The sequence below is a fragment of the Scyliorhinus torazame genome, chromosome 14 (genome assembly GCF_047496885.1).
Source record: "Scyliorhinus torazame isolate Kashiwa2021f chromosome 14, sScyTor2.1, whole genome shotgun sequence".
In the NCBI taxonomy this organism is placed as follows: domain Eukaryota; kingdom Metazoa; phylum Chordata; class Chondrichthyes; order Carcharhiniformes; family Scyliorhinidae; genus Scyliorhinus; species Scyliorhinus torazame.
In genome coordinates, this window is record NC_092720.1 from 78,761,436 (window position 1) to 78,772,919 (window position 11,484).

The 11,484-nt window shown below is 42.3% G+C and overlaps 2 protein-coding genes across 3 annotated transcripts in view; one reads left to right on the forward strand and one right to left on the reverse strand.

The window, feature by feature from the left end:
* Positions 1 to 3,855, forward strand: part of LOC140389828 (spermatogenesis-associated protein 16-like) — a 370,821-nt gene extending 366,966 nt beyond the window's left edge. Inside the window, exons 11-12 of the mRNA XM_072474394.1 lie at positions 2,303 to 2,386; positions 3,502 to 3,855. Of these exons, the coding sequence (XP_072330495.1) occupies positions 2,303 to 2,386; positions 3,502 to 3,729 (312 nt within the window). The 3' untranslated portion in view covers positions 3,730 to 3,855. The remainder of the gene's footprint in view (positions 1 to 2,302; positions 2,387 to 3,501) is intronic.
* A 5,278-nt stretch (positions 3,856 to 9,133) lies between these two features.
* The window catches only part of ect2 (epithelial cell transforming 2), an 87,131-nt gene continuing 84,780 nt past the window's right edge, over positions 9,134 to 11,484 (reverse strand). For both annotated transcript variants that reach the window (XM_072474392.1, XM_072474393.1), the window contains one exon: positions 9,134 to 10,957. In XM_072474392.1, coding sequence (XP_072330493.1) covers positions 10,914 to 10,957 — 44 coding nt within the window. In that variant the 3' untranslated portion in view covers positions 9,134 to 10,913. The remainder of the gene's footprint in view (positions 10,958 to 11,484) is intronic.

Here is an 11,484-nt window from a genome sequence, read left to right on the forward strand (position 1 = left end):
CATGGATCCACTCCCCCCATTTGGTCCATAAACTCCTTAAGTACCTTGGCCGCTGCCGGCCTTCTTCCAGTCCTTGAGCTGGATCTATCTAGCCCCGGGTCCAGCACCGTATTGAAGTCCCCTCCTAAAAACAAATTTCCTGCTCCAGGTCCGGAATACGCCCCAGCATCCGTCTCATGAACCCCGCATCGTCCCAATTTGGGGCATACACATTAACCAACACGACCTCCATTCCCTCCAGCCTACCACTCACCATTACATATCTACCTCCACTATCTGCTACGATGTTCTTTGCTTCAAATGCTACCCGTTTCCCCACCAAAATGGCCACCCCTCTGTTCTTTGCGTCCAGTCCTGAGTGGAACACCTGTCCCACCCATCCTTTCCTTAGCCTAACTTGGTCCGCCACCTTTAGGTGTGTCTCTTGGAGCATAACCACGTCTGCCCTTAGTCCTTTCAAATGCGCGAGCGCTCGGGCCCTTTTTAATCGGTCCATTCAGGCCTCTCACGTTCCACGTGATCAGCCTCACCGGGGGGCTACATGCCCCCCTCCCGTGTCGACTAGCCATTACCTTCTCTAGGCCAGTCCCATATCCCGCCTCCGCGCTCCCGCTCGCTCCCCCAGCGTCGCATTCCGCCCCCGACCACCCTCTCTTTAGCCATTTCCTTTTGGATTTCCGCAGCAGCAACCCAGTTGTCCCCCCCCCCCGCTAGATCCCTATCTAGCTTGATTGCTCCCCCCATATCACTTCCGTAAGTCAGCTGACTTCAACTGACCCCGGCTACTCCTGCTCGCTCCTCGACCCCCCTGGTGTGAGGGAACTCCCATCCGCCTTGCGCCTGTTTTCCCGCCTTATTCTTTCTGGCGTGGGAACATCCCTTTACCTGACCCGCCTCTTATGGCACAGCTCCCTTTCCCCTCCCCCTCTCCTTCCCCATTCTCCGACTGTGTCCCGCCTCTCCCCCCTCACCGGCGCCCACATTTCCCCAGTGTCCCCCCCCTTCCCTGTTTACTTCTCGATTAACTTTCACCATCCCATTAACAAAAACAATAATAACAATAACAGTTCCCTGCAGCATCAGTCCCTCAGTTCCGGTCCAGTTTCTCTTCATTGATGAAGGACCATGCTTCCTCCGCCGTCTCGAAATAATAGTGTCTCTCCTGATGCGTGACCCATAGTCTTGCCGGCTGCAGCATCCCAAACTTCACCTTCCTTTTGTGCAAAACCTCTTTGGCTCGGTTGAAGCTCGCCCTCCTTCTCGCCACCTCCGCACTCCAATCCTGGTAGATCCTTACCACCGCATTCTCCCATCTGCTACTCCGCACCTTTTTAGCCCATCTCAGGACCTCTTCTCTGTCCTTAAGGCGGTAGAATCGCACGACTATCGCCCTCGGTAGTTCTCACGCTTTTGGTCTTCTCGCCGGGATCCGATTTGCCCACTCCACCTCCATGGGGCCCGCAGGGGCCTCAGCACCCATCAGTGAGCTCAGCATCTTACTTGCGTACGCTCCACAGTCCACTCCTTCCACACCCTCCGGGAGACCTAGTATCCTCAGGTTCTTCCTTCGCGCTCCATTTTCAAGGGCCTCAATCCTGTCAGCACACTTTTTATGAAGTGCCTCGTGCGTCTGAGTCTTGACCGCCAGGCCCAGGACCTCGTCCTCAATACCTGACACCTTCTGCTCCACCACGCAAAGTTCCGTCTCCTGGGTCTTTAAAGTCTCCTTAAGCCCCTCAATTGCCTGTAACAACGGGGTCATTACCTCTTTCTTCAGCAGGTCCACGCACCGTCTCACCACCTCGTCCTGCTCAGGCCCCCATGTCACCTGTGGTTTCTCCGCCGCCATTTTGTTCCACTCCCTCTGACCTTCTGGTTGCCGATTCTTCGGGCTGCAGCCGCCGCCGCCGGTTTTTCCCTCCATCTTTCGGGGGGGGACTTCCTTCCCTCGCGCCTCGCACCGGGTTTTTCGGCCGTCAAAGTCTCCGTTGGGGCTCTTAAAAGAGCCCGAAGTTCCGTCGGAGCTGGAGCCGCCGAAACGTGCGGCTAGCTCATCCCTGCCGCAACCGGAAGTGTTAAATTGCCACTTTGAGGGGAGGTGGGGTGGAAAGAGCCTGGTTAGGATGTTCTTTCAAAGGGTCAAGGCAGACCCGATGGGCTGAATGACCTCCATGAAATGACAAAATACTATAATTTTATCTGTAACGGCTGATAAAGTATACAATTCTTTTTGTAAAACTTTGGGCGTAATCGTTACTTTCTTATAGATACTTAAATCTTATCAATGACATTTACCCCATAGCTGCATTCATTAATGACCGATGCTGTTGATACCCTTGAAGGAAACCGGAGTAATGGAGAATGTGTTTGGAACAAATCCGAAAAGGTAAGTTTCAATTTAGTGTTTTTACACAATTGGGATTAAACCCATTGAGTTATATCTAGGTTTGATTGAATTGCTTTGAAAGTGATACCTTCTGTTGTGGTTTTTTTTCCAGTTTTTGCATAATTAAATTATCTACATAGAAATATATGAATATAATGTGGTGAGATAGTTTATTCTCAAATTTTGGTTTTATATTTCTGGTAAGGTAACATTTTGTGGTTACTACCCAGTCATCAACTAGCTACGCAAAATTGAAAAATTCAGTAAATAACATTTCTATTTTCTGTGTCAGCTGTGCCACAGTTGGCAGCACTATGGGTTTAAGTCACATTCTAGAGACGAGCACAAAATTCCAGGCTGATACTTCAGGGCTACATTGTCAAAGATGTAATTTTGTGTTGAGAACATTAAAACAGGGACCTGCCTGCTCTCTGTCCGACGTTAACAGCTCAATGACACTTCTCCTGGTAAAAGTTATCGCTCTTTCCTCATCAACATTTTATCTTTTAATCAATGTACAAACACAGATTATTTGGTTAACACATTTCTGTTCGTGGGAGCTTCCAGTGCACAAATCAACAGCCACGTGCCCTACATTACAATAGTGTCATTTCTTGTACTTGCTCGCCCACCAGAAATGTATGTCGTCCCAGAAATGTAGCTCAAAAGGTACAGATTTTCATTTCTTTCCACAAAGTATGATGCACCATGGCCTGGTACATGAGGCATTCACAAAACAATGTCACAAAATTAGGGGTAATTATACATTAATATTTCAGACAAAACAATGTGTGCTTGCCATGGAAATAGAAAAATATTGAGCAGGAAAGTTTGTATGTCTCAATTGGCTTGGAGGAATTTTCTCAATGTCCATAGCACAGCTGTTTTGTCCCCATTCTACAATATTTTACGATAAATCTAGTCTAGGGCATATATGTCCTCAAAGTAATTCCAGATGTTCAATGTAAAAATATGAAATACTAGAATGATATGCAATCTGAATTGGAAAAAATCTTCAAAAGCCATTTGAAATCAAAATTTTGTATACTGCAATTTTCATTGGTATTCCAAAAAAAACTTTTACTTAAAAACTATTAATAGATGATTGATTACAGGTTGGGCTAATTGAGGACCTTATCTATCAATTAGAAGATAGTTTTCTGAAGTCTAAAGCCTTGAAAACAGCTCGAAAACAAAGAAGGGAAGTGAAGAAGCTGAAAAACCAGAAACTCGTTCTGTTGCCTGGTGACTTGAAGCCATCCAGAGACACAAAGGCTGTAGGAAAATCACTGATACAATTGCAGACTGACAGACGAGACAACAAACTCCCATCTTCAAATTAATGAGGCATCACCTAGGAATATAGATTATTTGCTAGAAGTTCCCTTGCTTCAGTATTCATTGTTGTGGCATTAGCCTGCCATTGGAGCTTGAATAGTTGTACTGAAATGCTTCAAAAATTGAAGATAAAATTGAAAGACTGTCTTTTTCAATTAATGTTTTCTTCTTCACATTACATAACTATGGTGATCAACTTAATGCATATTCAAGCACACAGACCAACTATTTATTAATTGCATACTTGCAAAACAACGGTGATCCAGTTTCTATTATAATAAATTTATATGGAATGGATCCAGTGACACAAACCACTCCCATTTTTGTGTTCAATGCTTTTAGAAATCATTGTTTATTTTCAGTGGTAAATTGTAGAAAATGCATGATCTTCCTAATTTATTGGAATGCACACAAGTTAACACTAAAACAGACTATTTGACCCAACTGTCACTTTTAGCCCCCAAAAGCGAATAATTCCTAATCATGACTACCCACCGATTCATTTCTACCACAACCCCTAATCCTGGAAGTCAATTCCCAAGTTTCATCTTCCTAAAGATGTTTTTGCTGCTCATTCTGTATCTTGTATCATCATGCATCAAAGATCCCCTGCTCTTGATCCCTCAAGAGTACAAGGTAACACTGCCTCTATTCACCCTGTCCCATTCATTCATAATGTAGTCACCGCATTATATAGTTCCATAATCTGCATTGTTTTTCCTTTTATTTCTATGTCCTTACATCAAGCAACATCCTAGTGAAACTGCACTGTATGCTGTCTACAACCTCAATATTTTCCTTCAAGATTGCACACAGCATAACTGGGTTTTATGGTTTCATGTCGGCTCCTAATGATCTCTTAATAGTTTCTCTCGGAGGCTGCTGCTAAAAAGAGAAAGCAGTAATTAGTGAAAATATTTTACAATGGATACACAAATGATTGGACCTAAAAAGTGATAGTCATCAGCATCCTGGGAGAATCTGAACAATGAGTTCACACTTGGTCTATTTTGTGACCCCTTAGTTAAAGGCATAAAATGTTTGAGCCAGGGGACCCTAGCACAATGGCTGATTGTACTTTCTCTTCTTCCTATGCACTAAGGGAGAGGTCACGTCCATTCAAAGATTCAGTGGCAATCTCCTGTCTCAGTAGATTGATTATTTTCACATCCAAGGACCGAGGCAATATCCATTCTTGTTAAGTTGATTTCAAGTAGACCAAAATGAAGTTGATTTCAAGTAGACCAAAATGGAGTGGGAGGGTAAAGATCCAGTTGTCATGGTCCACGTAGGTACCACTGACATAGGTAGACCAGGAACAAAGCTTCTGCTAAGGGAGTATGAAGTTAGGAGCTAAATTAAAAAGCAGAACCAAAAAGGTAATAAGGTACTACCTAAGCCACAAGCTAATTGGCACAAGGTCAATAAGATTAAGGAGGTATATGCGTGGCTCAAAGATTGGTGTGGGAGGAATGGGTTTGAATTCATGGGTCATTGGCACCAGTACTGGGGAAGAGGGGACCTGTTCCGATGGGACGGTCTTCAGCTGAATCATGCTGGGACCAGAGTCCTGGCAAGTCTTATAACTAGATAGGACTTTAAACTAAATAGGTGGTGGGGGGGGGGGGTTCAATTTTATGAAAAATTAGAAAATCAAAATTAAAGGAGGGGAGAAGTGAAGTTAATGATGAGGACTTTCAACTAGTTAAAGGAGCAGAGGGCTCAGGATAGGTTAGCAAAGTTTCCAGACCAAGTAATAGAACTGCAAGTATAGAATGTGGCAGGAATCTAACCTCAGGCAGAGCAAAGAAGGTGACAAGTATGAGAAGGGAGGTGGTCAATGCAGGACTGAGGGTGTTGTACCTAAATGCGGCAGTATATGGAACAAGACTATTGCTAGGGGGCCTGTACAGAACTCTCCACCTTTGCGATTCCTCAACTCTACCCAGAGATTCTTGCCTTCTGTTCCTATATCGCTTCTTGCTATCGATTTAACTTAATTCCTTCATAATAATGCAACACCGCATTGGTAACTGAGCTTGTTGCGCATTGAAATTGGCAGGTATGATGTTGTGGGCATCACCGAGACGTGGCTGCAAGGAGATCAGGGCAGGGATCCAAATATCCAAGGATATGTGTCCTATCAAAAGGACAGGCAGATGGGCAGAGGGATGGGGGTTGCATTGTTATTAAGTTAAATCAATAGGAAGAAGTGATATAGGATCAGAGGGCAAGAATCTCTGTGGGCAGAGTTGAGGAATCACAAAGGTAAAAAGACCTTGATGAGAGTTCTGCAAAGGACCTTTGGCAATAGTCTAGATGTGGGCAGAAAATAAATCAGGAGATAGAAAAGTCATACAAGAAAGGCAACATTCAGGGCAACACAGTAGCACATGGTTAGCACAGCTTCACAGCTCCAGGGTCACAGGTTCGATTCCCAGCTTGGGTCACTGTCTGTGTAGTTTGCACGTTCCCCCTGTGCCTGCGTGAGTTTCCTCCGGGTGCTCCGGCTTCCTTCCACAGTCCAATGATGTGCTGGTTAGGTGGATTGGCCATGATAAATTGCCCTGTGTCCAAAAAGGTTAGTTGGGGTTGATGGGTTACAGGGATAGGGTGGAGACGTGGGCTTAAGTGGGTGTTCTATCCAGAATGGCCCCCTTCTGCACTGTGAATGCTGTGATAGGATACCATGATACAATAACCATGGGGGACTTCAATATGCAGATGGACTGGGAAAATCAGGTTGATAGTGGATCACAAGAAAAAGGAATTTGTGGAATGTTCAAGAGATTTTTTTTTGGAGCAGCTTATCACAGAGCCTACTAGGGAATAGGCAATTCTGGATTTGGTGATGTGTAATGAGGCAGACTTGATTCGGGAACTTAAGGTGAAGGAACACTTAGGAAGCAGTGACCACAATATGATAGAATTTACCCTGCAGTTTGAGGGGGAGAAGCTGGACTCATATAATGGTATTACAATTAAATAAAGTACAAAGACATGAGGGAGGAGCTGGCCAAAGTTGATTGGAAAGGGAACCTAGCAGGGAAGACCATGGAACAGCAATGGCAGGAGTTTTTTAGGGTTATTTGGGAGGCACAACAGAAATTCATCCCAAGGAGGAGGAAACATGCAAAGGGGGAGAACGAGGCATCCATGGCTGACAAGGGAAGTCAAGGACAGCAAAAAAGAAAAAGAAAAAGCACACAGTGGCGAGAATTAGTGGGAAGCCATAGGTTGGAGAAACCTTTAAAAGCAAGTAGAGGACAAATAAAAGTGAAAAGGGGGGAGATGAAATATGAGTGTAAGCTAGTTAGTAATATAAAAGATAGGAAGAGTTTTTTTTCAATATATAAAAAGGTAAGAGAGGCAAAAATAGACAATGGACTATTGTGGGTGGAGAAGTAATTATAGGAATCAAAGAAATGGCAGAGGAACTGAATAGTTACTTTGCATCAGTCTTCATGGTGGAAGACACCAGTGTGATGCCTGAGCTCCAGACGAATCATGGGGCAGAGGTGAATGCAATGGCCATCACCAAGGAGAAGGTTCTGGGGAAACAAAGGTCTGAAGGTGGATAAATCACCTGGACCGGATGGACTACACTACCGAGTTCTAAAAGAGATAGCCGAGGAGTTTGTGGAGGCATTGGTGGTGATCTTTCAGGAATCACTGGAGGCACAGAGAACTGGAAAGTGGCTAATGTAACACTGCTGTTTAAGAAGGGAGGGGCAGAAGACGGAAAATTATAGGCCAAATAGCCAGACTTCAGTCATTAGTAAGATTTTAGATTAAAGATGAGATTGCAGAGTACTTGGAAGTGCTTGATAAAATAGGACTGAGTCAGCACAGCTTCGCCAAGGGGAGGTCATGTCTGACAAATCTGTTTGAGAGTTCTTTGATAATAATCTTTATTGTCACAAGTAGACTTACATTAACATGGCAATGAAGTTACTGTGAAAAGCCTCTAGTCGTCACATGTCAGCACCTGTTCAGGTACACAGGGAGAATTCCAAATGTCCAATTCACCCAATAGCACGTCTTTCGGGACTTATGGGAGGAAACCACGCAGACACGGGGCGAACGTTCAGACTCCGCACAGACAGTGACCCAAGCCGGAAATCGAACCTGGGACTCTGGCGCTGTGAAGCAACAGTGCTAACCACTGTGCTACCGTGCAGCCCTCGAGGTAACAAGGAAGTTAGCCAAAGGAGAACCAGTGGACGTGATGGAGTTAGATTTCCAGAAGGCCTTTGACAAGTTGCCGCATAGGAGACTATTAAATAAGTCAATAGCCCATGGTGTTAAGGGCAAGATCCTGATATGGATAGAGGATTGGCTGACTGGCAGAAGACAGAGTGGGGATAAAGGGGTCTTTTTTGGGATGGCAGCCAGTGACTAGAGGTGTGCCTCAGGGGTCGGTGCTGGGACCACAACTTTTCACAATATACATTAACGATTTGGAAGAAGGAACGGAAGGCACTGTTTCTATGTTTGCAGGTGATACAAAGATATGTAGAGAGACAGGTAGTATTGAGGACTTGGACAGGCTAGGAGAGTCGGCGATGAAGTGGCAGATGGAATACAATGTGAAAAGTGTACTGTGGAAGGAGGACTGGAGACAGACTATTTTCTAAATGGGGAAATGCTTAGGAAATCAGAAGCACAAAGGAACTTGGGAGTCCTTGTTCAAGATTCTCTTAAGGTTAACGTGCAGGTTCAGTCGGCAGCTAGGAAGGCAAATGTAATGTTAGTATTCATGTCGAGAGGGCTAGAACACAAGTAGGGATGTGCTTCGGAGGCTGTATAAGGCTCTGGTCAGAACTTATTTGGAGCATTGTGAGCAGTTTTGGGCCCCGTATCCAAGGAAGGATGTGCTGGCTTTGGAAAGGGCCGAGAGGAGGTTCACAAGAATGATCCCTGAAAGAACGAGCTTGTTGTATGAGGAACGTTTGAGCACTCTGGGTCTGCATTTGTTAAGTTTAGAAAGATATTGGGTGGGGGGGATCTTATTGAAACTCACAGGATACTGCGAGGCCTGGATAGAGTGGACGTGGAGAGGATGGTCCTACTAGGAGGAAAAACTAGATCCAGAGGGCACAATCTCAAACTAAAGGGATGATCCTTTAAAACAGAGATGAGAAGGAATTTCTTCAGCCAGAGGGTGGTGAATCTGTGGAACTCTTTGCCGCAGAAGGCCGTGCAGTCCAAATCACAGTGTCTTTAAGACAGAAATAGATAGGTTCTTGATTAATAAGGGGATCAGGGATTATGGGAAGAAGGCAGGTGAATGGGGATGAGAAAAATATCGACCATGATTGAATGGCGGAGCACTCAATGGCCGAGTTGCTTAATTCTGTTCCTATGTCTTATGGTCTAAAACCAGGTGACAAACAAGTTGCACATTAGAACCTCTGAAAGATCAGTTTTATTATTACGGTAAACCATATCAAAACTGCTCAGCATAAAACACTAAACAAAATTCTTGCAATATACATCCTTAAAACGGATTACATGCACTTGCCTTTTGGGGTTTAGACAATCGTGCAACCAAAAGTTAACAATTGTAACTTGCGTTGCAAATAAACCAACTGTTGCTGAGGATATTTTCTTCACTCTTTTGCCATCCCTCCATCATCCTGAAAAAAATGCTGCAAATTATAATTCAAAAGAAAAACACCAAACAAATGTGTAATGCCTTCAATTCGATATCAGCCTTTAGTAAAGGGTGATTCAGCAGATATCTATATTTCTGCATAATGCAGTTTCAAAAATTGATTATTTAAAAAAAATTCAAGAATACTTCTGCCTTTTAGTAATAATGCAATGAAGCACAAACAATTTTTTCAAAAAGTTTATTTTCATCCAGGCATCAGGTTTATATGGAACTACACTTTAAAAAAAGTTATGTACACAAAAATGTAATATATCCTTCACTTAGCAGCTCAGATGACTAACTTGCAGACTAGCGAAGGCATAAGAGTAATCCAGTATATGAAATGTAAAACACAATAAGACAATAATATTTTTCTTCACAAGATAGTGTCTGTACACGGTTGTATTCCTGAACTAAAGTGACTCATCACATGGATATCTAGTTAGCAAAATATTCAAAGTATAGAAACATTTAAATCTACAAAACACCATTGCACTGTTAATTCTACAAAAGTCAAGGTTTAACACATGCAAAATGAGATTCTATAAATGGTGCTTATTTTTTTAATAAGAGGTGTATCTAGAAAACTGTTATATTCTTAGAATTATACATAGCTATTGACTAAATAACTTACTTTTAATACATTTTATATAATTAGAATCATAATCAGAACCTTAATTCAACCCTTATATAAAGCTTCGGGAAATTTAACGATTGTCTCCTGCAGTATTTAAAAAGACAGTGACCCAATATGTTGGCCAGAAGACCACCTGTTCATTCTCCTTCCTTTAAAATATTTCATTTAATTGAGAAAAATTGAATCAAATATGGTATAGGTAAATGCAAATTGTACATCAGAAATTAAAAATTTAACAATCCTATCAGCATTAAAAATAAAGCTGCTGTCTTTTTCCTGTCTTGGAGACTATGGGTTTCAATAAATTACCTAGCAGCCACAGTTTTATGGGGCAATTTTAACCTAATCTTATCATTGGGAAACTGACAGGAGCAGGTGCACCTCTGCTCTTACACCCATCCCAATTATTCTCTATTGTCAACCGAGAATTATTGGGGCTGGAAGCAAAACCAACATTCCATCCCATCCCTTCTGTGATTTGTCCAACAAGCTAGGTTAAAATGGCCCCCAAAAAGCTTGATCCTGTCAGTTAGACACAAACACCTGAATAAAAAGGACAAAAAGTAGTGTAATAAATAAACTTGTACAAAAATGTACAAACTGAAGCAGGAAAACAGCAATCAAAATACATTTTTCAATTACAGTGTTCAACCAGGTAACATAGCATTATGAAGTTGGAACATGGTTAAAGAAAAAAAAATCCCAAAAAAAAAAAAAAAACAGTTGCATTATCTTTCCTTTAAATTTTTGCATGTTTAAAATAAAATTCCATTTGGTATCATATCATTTCAACATTCACAATGATTGCAGCTGATCAAAAAAATCTCATGGATTTCCCAAAGTGCAGATTCTATATCAAATGAGTTGTTGATCGACTGAAAGTGTGGTATTTTTTTTCAAACATTGCTGGTAGACTCACCAATGAAGGCGATTGTACTCCCTGTGTAAAACAGAAAGATCAATGTACATTTCTGCAATATAATGTTTCAAAAAAAGAACTGATTGCCATGATTAATTCAACACCTTTTCCTTCCCAAGGTGTTCCCAGTATTTAAAATTTCATTCAGCACATTCATTAAAATTAGGAAAATTGCAAATTAGGCTACAAATATATTTCCTATGAAACATGTATTTTCTTACAGTGAGGATTTTGGGGCTAGGAAATTTACTACATTCCGCATCATCTACATTGTGCACTCAACATTAGTATCAGGATACATGTAGGTTAAATTAAAAGTTTTTTTTATTCTGCTTCTAACACCCAACACAAACATATGCTGCTGAAAAGACAATTTAGTTCATCCATCTAGAAAGACCCTTCAGTGTGCCCCCACTCGGCAAACTGCTTCTTCCATTTTTTTCTTGCCCCTCCACTATTTGAAGTCCATTCCACATGGCAATAATGCTGTGAAAAAACTTCCTGAAAAATCAATCCTAAATCTCCTATGTGTTCATTTGAATTCACAT